General features: G+C 35.5%; 1 protein-coding gene across 1 annotated transcript; it reads left to right on the top strand.

Annotated features, from left to right (window-relative positions):
* Positions 1–1,571: 1,571 nt before the first annotated feature.
* On the top strand, positions 1,572–15,256 carry spry2 (sprouty RTK signaling antagonist 2). Its single transcript, XM_007232549.4, has 2 exons — positions 1,572–2,013; positions 12,120–15,256. Exon 2 carries the CDS (start codon positions 12,171–12,173, stop codon positions 13,128–13,130), a length of 960 nt encoding a protein of 319 aa, XP_007232611.3. The 5' UTR covers positions 1,572–2,013; positions 12,120–12,170; the 3' UTR covers positions 13,131–15,256.
* The last annotated feature ends 429 nt before the right edge of the window (positions 15,257–15,685 follow it).

Here is a 15,685-nt window from a genome sequence, read left to right as displayed (position 1 = left end):
GTATATCATAGCCATTACTTATTACTGCATAGCAAAAACCTGGTGATGCAAGAGTAACTTCCTAGCAACTCCATAGCAACCACCCAGTAACACCATAGAAACCTCCTGGGATACCATAGCTAAAACCTGTGATGCTAAAGCAACTTCTTAGCAACTTTAAAGCAACTCTCTAGAAAGCTATAGTTAGCAATGTCCAAGCAACCACCTAAAACCACCATAGAAACCACCTGTAAAATCACAGGTTTAAAGCAACTGTTTTTATTTGTTGCTTTGCACAGATTTTTCATCGCAAGAAATCAACAGCCTAAACGTGATGCAAGTGGTCGCAATGCATGCATCACATTTTACACTGTCTGTTTAAACAATACTAGTGATCTTCTGTGTCTCGTGACCCACAGATATCACACAGTGTTTTTACTGAATCGTGCATCGCATGTTGCAGCACCTACGCATTTCAGACTTCCTGTACTGTACAGCCGTGCATATCAACTTAACTTCCCCCTGAACATTCTGCACCGGACATTCTGAACAATCGCATGCCTCTGCAATGCAGCACATGCATCGCATTACTTACACTACTCACACATTACATCTTTAAAAGTTATTTGAAAAATGTACTATTCTGGTATAGCCAAAAATATTTGTGTCTTTTTTTATCATAGTGACATCACAAAAAAAAAAAAAATGATGTGTGAATTATGGAAATGTGACTGCACATAAAAATACATAATTAAATAAATAAATAAATAAAAATTGGTCACTTTGTTTAGCTAAAATATGTTGTGAGCAGTTAAAAGTAGACTTTTTATTATGACTTAACAAAAACATAAAATAAAATAAATGGATAATTAAATAAAAGTGGATGTATGCAAATGTGTTTTGAGTTTTTGAGACCAAGAAATGTTGAATTCCTTTTGAACAGTTAATTAAAAAAAAAAAAATAGTTTAGCCAAAAATTTATAACTTTTTTTTATTGACAATACAAATCAATCAACAGCAAATTTTAAAAATGAGTGGATATATGCAAATGTGTTTTGGAAAAATTGGTCGATTTTGTTTAGCCAAAAATATCTTAATGTCTTCAACAACTTAAAAATGTTTTATAGAAGTTTGGTATAGCCAAATATTGATGTGACTTTTAATTGCAAAAACAAAAATTCCAAAAATGTTGATATAAACAAAAAGTTGGCTAATTGTCTGTCTTCAACGGTTAATTAACTAAACAATTTGCATTTAGTTTGTAATTATTTTTGTATATTCGCAAATATATTTCTTTTTTATGACATCACCAAATCCAAAAAATCAAAAATGAACTTCAGGACTTTTTTCTTTCTCCAGGCCCACAGAGGGGAGGGGGGGGGGGGGTGTAGGTGGGGAGGGGAGTCTTTGGAGAGCCAATGAGGCGAGACCGGATGCGATATATCCTCCGGGACAACAGCTCTTCTGTTCTACACACACACACACACACACTCTGTACACACAGACTGCACACTTACTGCACACACACATACTCTACACACTTACTACACACTAATTACACACATTGCACACACACACACATAATCTACACACAAACTCACTGCACACACACTTACTACACTCTCTTTGCACGCACACTTTCTACACACATACCCCCTCTACACACACTCCTCCTCTCCCACATGACGCCATTTACAGCATAAACCCTTCCTCCTCCTCCTCCGGAAAGTAGAAGAAAACACACACACGCGCGCACACACGCGCACAGGGCGCGAGGAGTTTGTGCAGGGGGAGAAAAGTGTTAAAAGTCGCCGCGTGTTTTTTTGTTCGAAACTTTGTAACTTTTTTTCTCGCGGATCTCGCGCGCCGCTCTTCCCGCCCCGGATCCTCCGCGAGCCCTCGCGAGCTCTCCGCTCCCCGCGCGCCGCTGTTTTTGTGAATGGAACTGGGGGAGCGAGCTCCGGCCGAGGCGCGCGACCCGGGATTTACGCTGTAAGCGAACCAGCCGGAGCGGAGGCGCGCGCTGACACCACGGTGAGCTCGAGACCGGGGAGTTCTGGGGGTCTGAGTGGGGGGTAGGGGCTCGTGCATGCTAGTCTGGGCCTTCTGGAGTTCGGATGGGGGTTCTGGTTCTGATTCTGGATCAGGCGGTGGTCGCTGTGGTCTTGTTTAGGTGGTTGAGGTGGTGTTCAAACACAAAAAAGCAAAAAATATGATATATATTATTATTCAAAAATAGGCTATTTATTATGTGCAAGTTTGTTTAGTTTATTTTGGTTTCGTTTGGTTTGTTTAGGTGGTTGAGATGGTGTTCAACATTGAAAATAAAGTGGCATCAAAAAGTCAAAAATGTAATCTAAAAGCATCGTCACAAAAACACGTAATTGAAAAATTGACCTTTTTTGCATATTCGGTTCTGTGGTCTTATTTAAGTGGTTGAGATGGTGTTCCACATTGAAAATAAAGTTGCATAAAAAAGCCAAATATATGATCAGTAAAATTGGAAATAAAAAATGGGCTATTTGTTAGGTGCTGGTTTATTATGTGCGGGTTTGTTTAGTTTATTTTGGTTTTGTTTGATTTGTTTAGGTGGTTGAGATGGTGTTCAATATTGCAAATAAAGTTGCATCAAGTTGCATCAAAAAGTCAAAAATGTAATCTTAAAGCATCGTCGCAAAAACACATAATTGAAAAATTTCCTTTTTTTTGTATAATGGGTTCTGTAGGAGCCTAGAGGAGCCTAGAACAGGCGGTGGTCACTGTGGTCTTGTTTAGGTGGTTGAGATGGTGTTAAACATTGAAAATAAATAAATAGCCTTTTGTTTTGCTTACAGGGATAAACTAAATGTTTTTCACAGAAATTAAGAATTCGGAAATGGACTATTTTTGCATATATAATTAGTTCTGTAAAAGCCTTGTTTAGGTGGTTGAGATGGTGTTCCACATTGAAAATAAAGTTGCATCAAAACCCCTAAAATATGATCACTAAAACAGTACAGTATTAAAAAATATATTTTAATTATCTATTTATTATGTCCGGGTTTGTTTAGTTTATTTCAGTTTTGTTTGGTTTGTTTAGGTGGTTGAGATGGTGTTTAACATTGCAAATAATGTTGCATCAAAAAGCAACATCACAACAACACAGAATTGGAAAATTTACCTTTTTATTGCTCACAGGGATTAACCTAAATGTTTTTCACAGAAACAAAGAATCCCAAAATTATCTATTTTTGCATATATAATGGGATAGTATGGATTCTGTAGGAGCCTAGAGCAGGCAGTGGTCACTGTGGTTTTGTTTAGGTGGTTGAGATGGTGTTTACACTGTAATGCTGCATCAAAAATATGGTCACTAAAAAATTACATTCGAAAATGAGCAATTTTTCGTGTTGTTTTTTTTTCTTTGAGACATTATTAAAATGCAAAATTTAAAAATAGTTTTTTTGTACAGCCAAAAACACAAATTACGCTGTACCCGTGGCCTTGTTTATGAGATGATGTTGTTGCTGTGATCTTTTCCAGGTGGTTGAACTGATGTTCAACATGTTGTATAAAAAAGTCAAAAACACTAAAACAGTACATTCAAAAATAAGCATTTTTTATGTGAGGGTTTTTAAGACAATACAAAAAAATTGTTGCTGTGGTCTTGTTTAGGTGGTTGAGATGGTGTTCAATGTTGCAAATTTAATCACATCAAAAGTCTAAAAATTCAACAATGACCTATTTTTGCAGAGGTGGATGTTGTTTTGTAGTGCTTCTGATTCTGGAGCTGGAAGAAGACCCACTGGTATATAACATATATATACCTATATCTGTATATAATAGGACACATGGTGGTTTGTGTAGGAGTCTGGAGCAGGCGGTGGTTATTGTGGTCTTGTTTAGATGGTTGAGATGGTGTTCAAATCGAAAAGCCAATAATATAATCGCTATAACAGAACATTAAAAAAATCTATAATGTGTTGGTTTTTGTGACATTACAAAAATGCAAAATTCAAAAATTGATTATTTTTTGTACAGCTGAAAACATCTTACTGTCATTGTGGTCTTGTGTAGGTGGTTGAGATGGTGTTTAATGTTGCAAATTAATTAACTTCAAAAATAGTAGTAAAAAAAACCTACCTTTTTGCAGAGGTAGATGTTGTCTTGTAGTACTTCTGGTTCTGGTGCTGGGAGAAGACCCACACTAGTATATAAGAGGACAGATGTTGATTTGTGTAGGCAGTGGTTGCTGTGGTCTTGTTTAGGTGGTTGAGATGGTGTTCAAAACGAAAAAAAAGCCAAAAAATATGATTACTAAAACAGAACATTCAAAAATCTTATATACATATAAAAAAAACATAAATTAATTGGTTTTTTTTGTACAGCTCAAAATATCTCACTGTCACGGTGGTCGCTGTGGTCTTGTTTAGGTGGATGAGATGGTGTTTAATTTTGCAAATTGATTCACTTCAAAAACAGTTTTGAAAATTAAGTTTTTTGTAGAGGTGGATGTTGTCTTGTAGTACTTCTGGTTCTAGTTCTGGGAGAAGACCCTAACTGTTGATTTGTGTAGGAGTCTGGAGCAGGCGGTGGATGCTGTGGTCTTGTTTGGGTGGTTGAGATGGTGTTCAAATCAAAAAGCCAAAAATATGATCACTAAAACAGAACATTAAAAAAATTGGCTGCTTATTATAATTTTAAAAATGGATGTTTTTTGTACAGCTGATCACTGTCACTGTGGTCTTGTGTAGGTGGTTGAGATGGTGTAAATGATTTTATAAAAGTGGCTTTGTTTACTGAATCTCGCTCTATCGTTCATGATCTCTCTCTCTGTCAGAGTTCATGTATTGGGGTCACTGTACAACTCCCAACAAATCAGAATTAGTTTACAGAATTTACAGTAAAATGAATTTTGCTCTGTCACTTTTGTTTTCTAGATACACTTTTTTGTGACTATATTATTAAAACTGATATAAATATGTAAATAAGCACTGTTTTAATTGGCTTGGCTGATGTGTATACAGAAGCCCCATTAGGTCAGTGATCAATTTGTGCATGGATTAAAATGTGTCACATCACAAAAACAAAGAATTAACATAAATGGCACATATATATTTATTTTCTTTTTTGTAACATCACAGATATAAGAGGATCTATGTAAATACTTAGCTTTTGTATAATTCTATAATCTATAATTTTGTAATTTTGCAGAGGTGGATATATGTACAGGGTTCGTACGAACATGAAAAACCTGGAAAAGTCATGGAATTTAAAAATACTTTTTTTCAGGCCTGGATAAGTTTTGGAAAAATATAAAAATATAAATACACAGAAAGTTTTGGAAAAGTCATGGAAATTTGGTTTCAAATCTTTGTGTTTCAGTTTATCGATGAAGAAAATCTATTTTGAGCTAAAAAAAATACATCATCTTAAAGTTAATTCAGTAATTAAGACATTTTATCTGATTTTATTTAAGGCCTACTATAATCAATTTTGATAATAGTTTTAGTTGATTTTTGGTTTTATTGTCGTATGGTCATGAAAATTTGTCTTGAAGGCATGAAAAAATCATGGAAATTGATAGTTAAAAAGTGTATAAACCCTGTATGTAAATGTGTAAAACCCCACCAAATTATGTATAATCATGAATGTACACTACCGGTCAAAAGTTTTAGAACACCCCTATTGTTTAGTCATCCTGTAGCTGCAGTGCTGTTTAACCCAGACAATCATTTTTATTATTTTATCTTTGTCTTATTAATGACTTTATTACTGCAGTTTTTCACCTGTCCGATTAACTCTAATTCTAATTCTCTTCTTCTGCTGAAACTGAGACTCAGTCCTTAATCATGTTAATCTAAAGAGCTAAAGGCTAAAGCTGCTGTTTCCATGTGGATCAGCCAGACGTGACTCTTCCTGTAGCAGTTTTTTCTTCAGTTTCCAAGAGTCTTTATTTGAAGGTGTAGGAAACAGTACTCACCGCTCTCTGGCTTCTGTATCTGTAATTTCTCTAAAGAAAAGAAATACTTCTACTTTTAATAGTTACAGGGTTTGCTGTGTTTTATCTGTGTCCTTTTCTGGTTATTATAATGATGAAAGTGTGAATATGCTGTGTGTGTAAGTGTGTAAATGCTGCTGCAGTAGAGAGTAACAGCAGTAACACTAATCTGCTTCAGCACTACAGCTTTACTACAGACTAATAGTATAGAAGTTGAAATTCTTTAAAATCCATTTTCAAAATTCAGTTTATTTCTATTGATACTTACCAGCTACAAGCTGTTAACCAATTAATTATTTGCTAAAAATCCCCCTCTCTGTTTTAAACAATAATATTACAATATATTTTTACGATATATTAATATTTGTTTACAATACTAAAATGTAGTTTAATGCAATGTTTTTGTACACTGGATTTTGTAGCATTCACAGTTATTGACTGAACCTGAAAAGATTAATTACAAAAAAAAGAAAAAATTGGGGTGTTCTAGGGTTAGAACCAATTATGTATATTTTTATTTTGAAATCACAAAAAAATGTGAATTCAAAATAGGGATGGTACATTAATAAATTAGTAAATTAGTTAGAGATTGTGACATCATAAAAACACAGAATTTAAAAAATATGCTATTTTTGTAAAGCCAAAAACACCTTTAATTTTTGTGATATTAAAAATATGCTCATGTGTACTAGAATATGTAAATAGAATATTTAAAATTGTTATATTTTTGCATAGGTAGACATATGCAAACATTTTTCTTGTCATGTCACAAATGTTAGTATAGACAAACATAGTTTTCACAAAATAAAAGCTATTTTATTAAACAAACAAAACAAGTTCCATTTCCCAATGAGTACTTTAAATTTTGTTCCTCATTTTAAAGTTAATAGAAACATAAAATCATTTTCTATATTGGGAACAGAATGATCAAAATGTGTATGCAGACTGCATATGTACACTGTCTATATAGACTTTATATATGTATTGTATGTGGACTCTGTGCGTAGATAATATATGGGGATTGTAGGGATTGTATTTAGACTGAATATACGTGGGCTGTGCTTGGACTGTATATGTAGACTGTATATTTAGACTATATGTAGACTGTATGTGGATTTTGCTTGGACTGTATATATGGACTGTACTGTATATGTGAAAAGTATATGTAGACTAAATATGTTGATCGTGTTTGTACTGTATATATGAAATGTATGTTTGGATTCTGTTCAGACTGTACTTTATATGTTGTACTTTAGCTCTATATGGACTATACTGTGGATTATATATATGGATTGTATACATGGGCTAAACACCTGGCCTGTAAATGTGGAATATATATGAAAACTTTATACATGAACTGTATATATTGACTGTATATGTGGACTGTTTGTGTGGACTGTATATGCAGATTTTATGTAGGCTGTATACATGGACTGTATATGCGGACTGTGTGTATGGACTGTATATATGGAGTGTATATTTGGACTGTTTGTGTGGAGTGTATATGCAGATACTGTGGGGGCTGTAAATATGGACTGTATACTGTATATCTACTGTATATGTGGACTCTATGGTTCATGTATATGGACTGCAGATTTAGTTTGGACTGTATTTGTGGACTGTAAATGTAGACTGTATGTGGGATGTGTTTGAACTGTATATGTGGACTATATATGGACTGTACTGTATATGTGGACTGTGTATATTAATTGTATATGAGGACTGTAAATATAGACTATATGTGGACTGTATTTGTGGACTATTTGTGTCAACTGTGTATGCAGATTGTGTTTAGGATGTATATGTGCACTTTATTTGGACTGCACTTTAGATATGGACTGTATACAAGGATTGTATATACAGACTGTGTATATAGACTATATATGTGGACTGTATATGCAGACTGTGTGTATGGACTGTATATTGTTGCTGACCAATAAAAAAATGTGTCTCCAAAACAGCAGCTTCACAGTAGAGATATAAATCATTTTTAGTTTCAATGGAAGTCAATGTAAAATGAGTTAATTTCGGGTAAATTTGGATAATTCCTATTGGTCAATTCATCAAGAGATTTTGCTAAAGTATAAGTGACGGTTGGTGTGTTCAAATTATGTATTAAATATAGTACAATCAGAGATTGTTCCTGTTTTTTTTTTTACTTTTGAAAAGCTATAAAATGTGGCCTGCATATATGGGACTATATGTTGACACTATACTTGGACTGTATATGTGAACTGCATGTATAGACTGTTTAATGATTGTATATGTTGATTGTATATGTGGACTGTATGTGAGGACTTTATATATAGACAGTACATGTGGACATTATATGTTGACTGTATATGTGGATTGTAGATGTGGACTATATATAGATTGTAGATATTGACTATATATGGACTGTATATATTGGCTGTATATATGGACTGTTAATTTAGACTCTATGTTGACTGCAAATGTTGACTGTATATGTGGACTGTTGGTATGGATTGTACATGTAGACTGTATAAATGGACTGTATATGTAGACTATATATTCGGACTGTATATAAAGACTGCATATTTTGACAATATAGACAGGGGGAGTGTACGGTATGTTGGAAATAAAAACATTGTGCTTGTTTTCCTTCTGAAATATATATTGCAATATAAACAAATACAATAAGTATTGCCAGATTTTACTAAAAGTCAATAATATCTGATATACTGTCAAACATTTAAGTAAAATAATTGATGATATGCAAATATAATCTGCCTTTGATAGATACAGCATGCATAATAAATAGTGTGAATTTTCCATTTCCTGTTATGTTGCTTTGATGATACATGACATCATTGCTGTAACAATATATTGTGCAGCCCTACAGCAGACTCTTTAATTGTTTTTATTCAGGGCTTTTTAATTCTCAATTTTCATTTCTTATTTGTCAGTTTTATAAAGTATAAAGTATAAAGTAGATCCTCTTGGTTAGATGATCAGTTTTGTACATCTCTGCTGGATTTTCTCAGTCAGCTTTATGAGGTATAGTCACCTGGAATTCAGGCTTTCAGTTAACAGCTGTGCTGAATATGTTTGAGAGCATCAGTTGTAAAGTTGTGAAGAGGTAGAGTTGATATAAATGAAGGTCAGTCAATCTGAAAAGACGGATTTCAAGGACTTTGAAAGTGCAGTAACTGCAAAGACCATCAAAAACCATATAATGATGGAACTGGCACTCATCACGATCGCCCCAGGAAAGGAAGAGTGAGAGTTTCCTCTGTTGTACAGGATAAGTTTATCAGAGTTACCAGCGAAGTTAACAGCTCCCCAGATAGGAGCATCTAAATACTTTTTCACAGAGTATTTTAGTTTGTTTAACATTTTTAAGTTTCTACTTGATTCATTATGTGTTCCTCCATAATCTGATAGATCACTTTACTATTCATTTGCTATGTAGGAAAAAAGCAAAACATTTAATGAGAAGTTATGTCTAAACCTTTGATGCAGAATGCTGCTTAGGATTAGCAGTTGTACAAAACAGAATAATGCAAAGAAAACAAGTTCATATTCATAAAGTTTTAAGAGTTCAGAAATCAATATTTGGTGGAATAACTCTGGTTTATAATCACATTTTTTATGCATCTTGGCATCATGTTCTCCTCCACCAGTCTTACACACTGCTTTTGGATAACTTTATGCTGCTTTACTCCTGCAAACATTCAAGCAGTTCAGCTTGGTTTGATGGTTTGTGATCATCCATCTTCCTCCTGATTATATTCCAGAGGTTTTCAATTTGGTCAAATAAAAAAATATTTTTAAGTGGCGTTTTTTTTAGAGCTGCATATATTTATTGTGATGATAAATTCAGGCAGGTTCTATTACAATCACATAAACTGAGGAAAATATTTTCAGTTAGCACTGTGAAGGAGAGCCTATCATCTAAACAAATGCCATCAAATTACAATTTTATAAATATTAAAATAGAAAAAAATTATGGTGTAATTATAATTACAGGCCTAATTGAGGATACAATGATGAAAATTAGGGAGGAACTGCGCAAATGTGTTTGGTTTATGGTATTTGGCCTTTGGGAAAATTATGATTTCAGTATATGTTCATTAAATATAACCTTTAGTATTAATAATGTAATAAAGTGATCTATCAGATTATGAAGGAACACATAAGGAATTATGTAGTAACTTAAAAACATTGTTAAACAAACCAGAATACAAAATACTCTGTGAAGAAGCATTTAGGTGCTCTTATCTGAGAGCTGTTAACTTGTGGTTTCTGAGGCTGGTAACCCTGATGAACCCTGATGAACTCTTGCTCTTCCTTTCTTGTGGCAGTCCTGATGAGTGCCAGTTTTATCATCACAACTTTTTAATGGTATTTTTTTGCCATCAAATGCTAATGCTGCTCCAGCAGTGCTAGCCGAAGTAAACAGCAGGATACAGACCGAAAATACTCACCTCTGAATGGTGAAAGAGTTAGCGCTTAGCACAGTTAGCAGCTAATGCTAATGCTTTTCCAGTCTTAGTGCTGGAAACTAAACTAAACTGAAACTCCTGTATAACTCTGTACTTCAGTAGAGTGGATTTACTGCTCCTTAATACCTGACTGGTAGAATTCATACATAAGGAGCTCCGGATTATAAGGAGCTCTGATGATTTTTGGAAACATTAATAGATTTTAGGTGTGCCTTATAGTGCAAAAAATACAGTATATTATATATTATATTTATTCTGTATGTTTATTATCAATGGTGCAATGCTTCACCAGATGATCCAACACGAAGTAAACAAACATGAGCCATGCTTGTATTAATAGTAGTTAGTTATATTATATAAGCATAAAATGGTCTTAAAATACAGTAATATAGTTTGTCGCAATTATTTTTGTGGCAATATATCATCCAAATATATATTTTATGGGACTTTTGTTGGAAGTTTTTAAAAGAATAAAATTACATAAATACAATTTGCTTATATGATTCTTTTTTAGTGTTTTTTGGGCCAGAACCAATCATGTTTATTAAGTACTAAACAGTGTTATTAGTAGAAGTTTCAGTTTTAGTAATAATAGGTTTAGCTTTAGAATTGTTAGTATTGTTACTATTAGCAGTATTGTTATCAGTGAGAGTGTCTATCTGTAATTAACTCTATATAACTTTAGAATACTAAACCCAAATAAACATAAAGTCAGTGTAAGGGTGTTACATAAAGTAAGTAGGGGTGTGCCATACTGTATTGCATGGAACATTATTGCAAAAAAAAGTTTACACAGTAAAAAAAACTTCATATGATGATAATGATGTTTTTCAAAGCAATGCTATTAGCTGTATAATGTATAAAAAAGTTCTTATTGTTTTTTGCAGATTATATGCTTGCATTAAATATGCTGCGTTTTAGCACTTTAGAGTTTTGTTAGGTTTTGTTGTTACATTGCTTTTGTATTTTTGAAGAAATTCTTTATTTTGCTACACCATTAATAAATGATACAAAAGCAAAGTCTTGTTAAATTACTATTCACAAAATAGTCAAATAGATTTTCTTGTTTCTACTAAATGTTTAAAACTCTTATAATGTTATTTTTGTTGCTTAAATACCTTAAAATATTGTGATATTATTTTACCCCTATGCCTCGTTAAAGGTTAAACTGTTAAACTGCATCATCCAACTAATTGTTATCAGTGAAATTAGGAGTTCTGTGCATCCAGGACAAATTCAGAGTTCGTTTAGAAAGGTTTTAGCCCCTGGCATCAATAATAAAGACAATAACTTCAATAGTAAAGGCATTTTCTGAAGATATGAGATGTTCTGGGTTCAGTGTAACCTGCTGGCACACTGGTCTGTGATAAATTAAACACTTTTGGAGGTGTGTAAAGGAAAGGTGGCACACCTACAGAAAATGACAGAGGGCACTGCACCCACTTGTTTAATTAAAGGCGGTGAAGTTTTACAGGTAATTAAAGGTGTGAGCTGGATGGCCACCCGTTGGCATGGCACAGTAGCGTTCCTGATCTTCCCTGTGAGGCTTTACTGCACAATGGAGAGTGTGTGGGCACAGCTGATTTGCATGGCCGTGTTCATTAGCCGTTTCTGTTGGCTAAGCTGGTAGTGATTTGCATGGGTCTCTGTCGTTTACGCTGGGCTTTACTTAAACTCTGTTCCTCTTCCCACAGGACTTCAGATGTGTTCCCGGCGTGCCGGAGAGTCCCCTCTTCAGAGCACAGATGGAGACGAGAGCTCAAAGTGGCGGCAGCAGCGGGCCGCCGGACGGCGGAGACGGCGGCGAGGAGGCACGGGAAGCACCGGTCCTGCTGTTGCACCAGATCCGGACCGTTCACGTCAGCAATGAGTACACAGAGGGGCCGGTGGCTATCTCCGCTCGCTCTCGGACTCCAGACTTACGACCTTCTGGTCCAACGATGGATGAGGGAATGATGCAGGACGGTTCTTGGACCTTGTCTTCTGGGAACTCTGGGGAAGTTGTGGATTCTCAAGACTTTCAGGATTCTGGACACTCTAGAGATGTGCAGACTCGGGATTTGCACGATTCTCGGGATTCTTCGCATGGTCCGCACGGTCCCCACTCTGCCCAGAGTCCGGCAAGCCGATCAACCAGCGGCACCAGCGAGGGGTCCTACAGCAACTCCTCGGAGCAGCGACTTCTGGGGAACGCGAGCAGGGCGGCAGTCGAGCAGGTGCAAGTGGTTCAAGCGCAACCGAAGCGCTCCGAAGCCAAGAAAGAAGAGTTGAAGCCTCTGACTGTGAGCGCCGGCAGTGGAAAGCAGCACTCAGACCGGTGTGACCGGTGCCGTCGCTGCAAGTGCGAGGAATGCCGCAGTCCGAGGTCGCTCCCGGCCTGCTGGCTCTGCGGGCGTCGCTGCCTGTGCTCCGCCGAGTCCGCCGTCGACTACATGACTTGCGCCTGCTGCCTGAAGGGCATGTTCTACCACTGCTCCACCGACGACGAGGACGTCTGCGCTGACAAGCCTTTCTCCTGCCAGCAGCCGAACTGCTGCGTCCGCTGGTCGGCAGCCGGCGCGCTGGCGCTCATCTTGCCCTGCCTGCTGTGTTACCTCCCCGCCCGTGGCTGCCTGGCACTGTGTCAAGCCTGTCACGACCGCGCCCACCGGCCCGGATGCCGCTGTCAGGATGCTGGAGCTTCGCTCTGCAAGGACAGTACATAAAAAAGAAACAACAACAGAAGAACCTGAGCATTTGTTCTTTGTTCTTTTCTTTGACATTGTAGTTTTGGCACTGTAGACCAAGAGAGGGAGAGGGGACCGACGGACCGACGAGAGTGTCGGTGTTTGAAGTTTGAAGTACGTTTGTTTGTTCTTTGTTGTTTTTAATTGTTTGTTCCCCTTTGTCATCGCGGGGGAAGCTTCCCAAGGCAGGACGTCTTTACGCAAGCGGGCGGTTTCAGCCAAAAGCGAGGAGGACTGTCCAGGACTGTCCAGTTGGAAATGACCCTTCCTGCCCTGGATGGATTGTAGGCTTGATTTAGGACCCTTGCTTGGTAGAAGATCTTCTCTGATTGGCTGGCTGTCACTCCTGCAACAGGGCACAACAGTCCTTTTCTTCTTTTTCTGTTGTTTCACCGAAGTCCAGAATGTTAGCATTATTGACGTTCAGTAACACAACTGATAGCATTGTTCAGACTAACAGGTAACACTTCCTATGAATGCTGTGTACTTAATGCATCATAAGACATACCTTATATAACCTTATAATGTATAATGACTGTTATAAGGTTGTATAATAATAAGTGTAATATATAGTAACAGCCACATACAGGTTATAAACATGTTTATAACATGTGGTAAAATATAAAAAAAAATATGTGACTTTATAAAAAGAGTTTTCATAATGACATATAAGTTATATAGGTTATATATACAGCTCTGGAAATATAATTAAGAGACCAACCACTTTCTTCAATTTCTCAATCAGTTTTTCTGATTTTGCTATTTATAGGTTTATGTTTGAGTAAAATGACTTTGTTAAAATAACATTGTTGTTTTATTCTATAAACTACAGACAACATTTCTCCCAAATTCCAAAAAATGAAAATATTGTCATTTATTTGCATTTATTTGAAAATGAGAAATGTCTAAAATAAAAAAGATGTAGAGCTTTCAGACCTCAAATAAAGCAAAGAAAACAAGTTCATATTCATAAAGTTTTAAAAGTTCAGAAATCAATGTTTGGTGGAATAACCCTGGTTGGTTTTTAATCACAGTTTTTTTCATGCATCTTGGCATCATGTTCTCCTCCACCAGTCTTACACACTGCTTTTGGATCTTCTTCACACTGCTTTTAGATCCATCTTCCTCTTAATTATATTCTAGAGGTTTTCAAAAATGAGTAAAATCAAAGAAACTCCTAATTTTTAAGTGGTCTCTTATTTTTTATCCCAGAGCTATATATGTTATATATATATATATATAAATATATATATATATATGTTTACAAGAACATTATACATAGTAATGTGGCATTATGAAACCTTTTATTATGAAAATATCTATTTCTTTTTTATAACATGTTATATATGTTGCTATAGATAGTTATTAATGAGTTATTATACTATTATAGTTATAATAAACTATATGTCATTAGATATTATGTATGTTATATAATGCATTATAAAAGCATTCATAATGCATTATGAATACAGGATTCATAGGAAATGTTACCAACTAACCTTGTTGAAAGTTTAAAGTTGTGAATTAGCAAAAACATTTCCTTTTCTCAGAGATCTTATATTTTTGTACATATTTCAACTGTGAAAAGCAGCGTGCCAAACCAGAGGCGCCTCAACAGATCTTTATATACATAAATATATATAAAAATATAAATATATGTATGAAACATATAATACGTATATATATATATAAATAGAGCTGTACATTCTTTTCGAATGTACAGCAATCAATTTTTTTTGCTAAATATATATAAATATATATGTATATATTTTTGCCTTACAAAAGCCTTACCTTATACTGAATTTTATTCCTACAGTTCTACGTGTAAAATTGTACAGCAACCCTCAGAAAAAAACTTTTATTTTCTAATTTCAACACATTGTTTAGTGTAAAGAATATTTATTTGAAGTTTTATTATTTTATAAAGAAATATTTATTTCGAGAGGCATCTTATAGACATCACTCTAACTTTTTTTTCCAGACAGAGGAAGAAGAAAATGTTGATATTGTTGCTGCCGATAAGATTGACGTGGGTGTCATGTACGATGCATATGTTCACTATAAAGAATTAGAAAATATATTAACGTTTTTCGAAATCAAACAGACGCTCGTTTCTCAGTGTTTTTTTTGTGTGTGTTTTGGTGTGGTCGTGTTTCCTGGTTCAAAAAAAAAAGAAAAAAAAAACAGAAACTTTGCATTGTAGCATCTCCATACAAAGAGGCTATTGTTGGGGCTCTTCTGCCTCTGCTGGGGCTTTTGTTTGAGGGATGGATCTGCTGTCAGGCTAGCTTTTCTCTGCCCGGGGCTCTGCTGATGGAAAACATGCTCAGGGTTCGAAGATTTCACTTCCTGGGTCATCGTTAGAGGTGAAGAAAAAAGACGTACCTGATAGAGTAGGTGTAGCATTAACTTATAGTGAACTACAGATACAGAGCTTTATTTATACCCATGTTTATGAGTTTGGTATCCCTCAAGGGTGTCCATTAGGGCTGTTTTCATTGTATCGTAACTAGGCCTGTCGCAATAACAATATT

Source organism: Astyanax mexicanus, unplaced genomic scaffold, assembly GCF_023375975.1.
Source record: "Astyanax mexicanus isolate ESR-SI-001 unplaced genomic scaffold, AstMex3_surface scaffold_33, whole genome shotgun sequence".
In the NCBI taxonomy this organism is placed as follows: Eukaryota; Metazoa; Chordata; class Actinopteri; order Characiformes; family Acestrorhamphidae; genus Astyanax; species Astyanax mexicanus.
The sequence above is the reverse complement of the archived record's forward strand: the minus strand, read 5'-3'. Positions and strand labels throughout refer to the sequence as shown.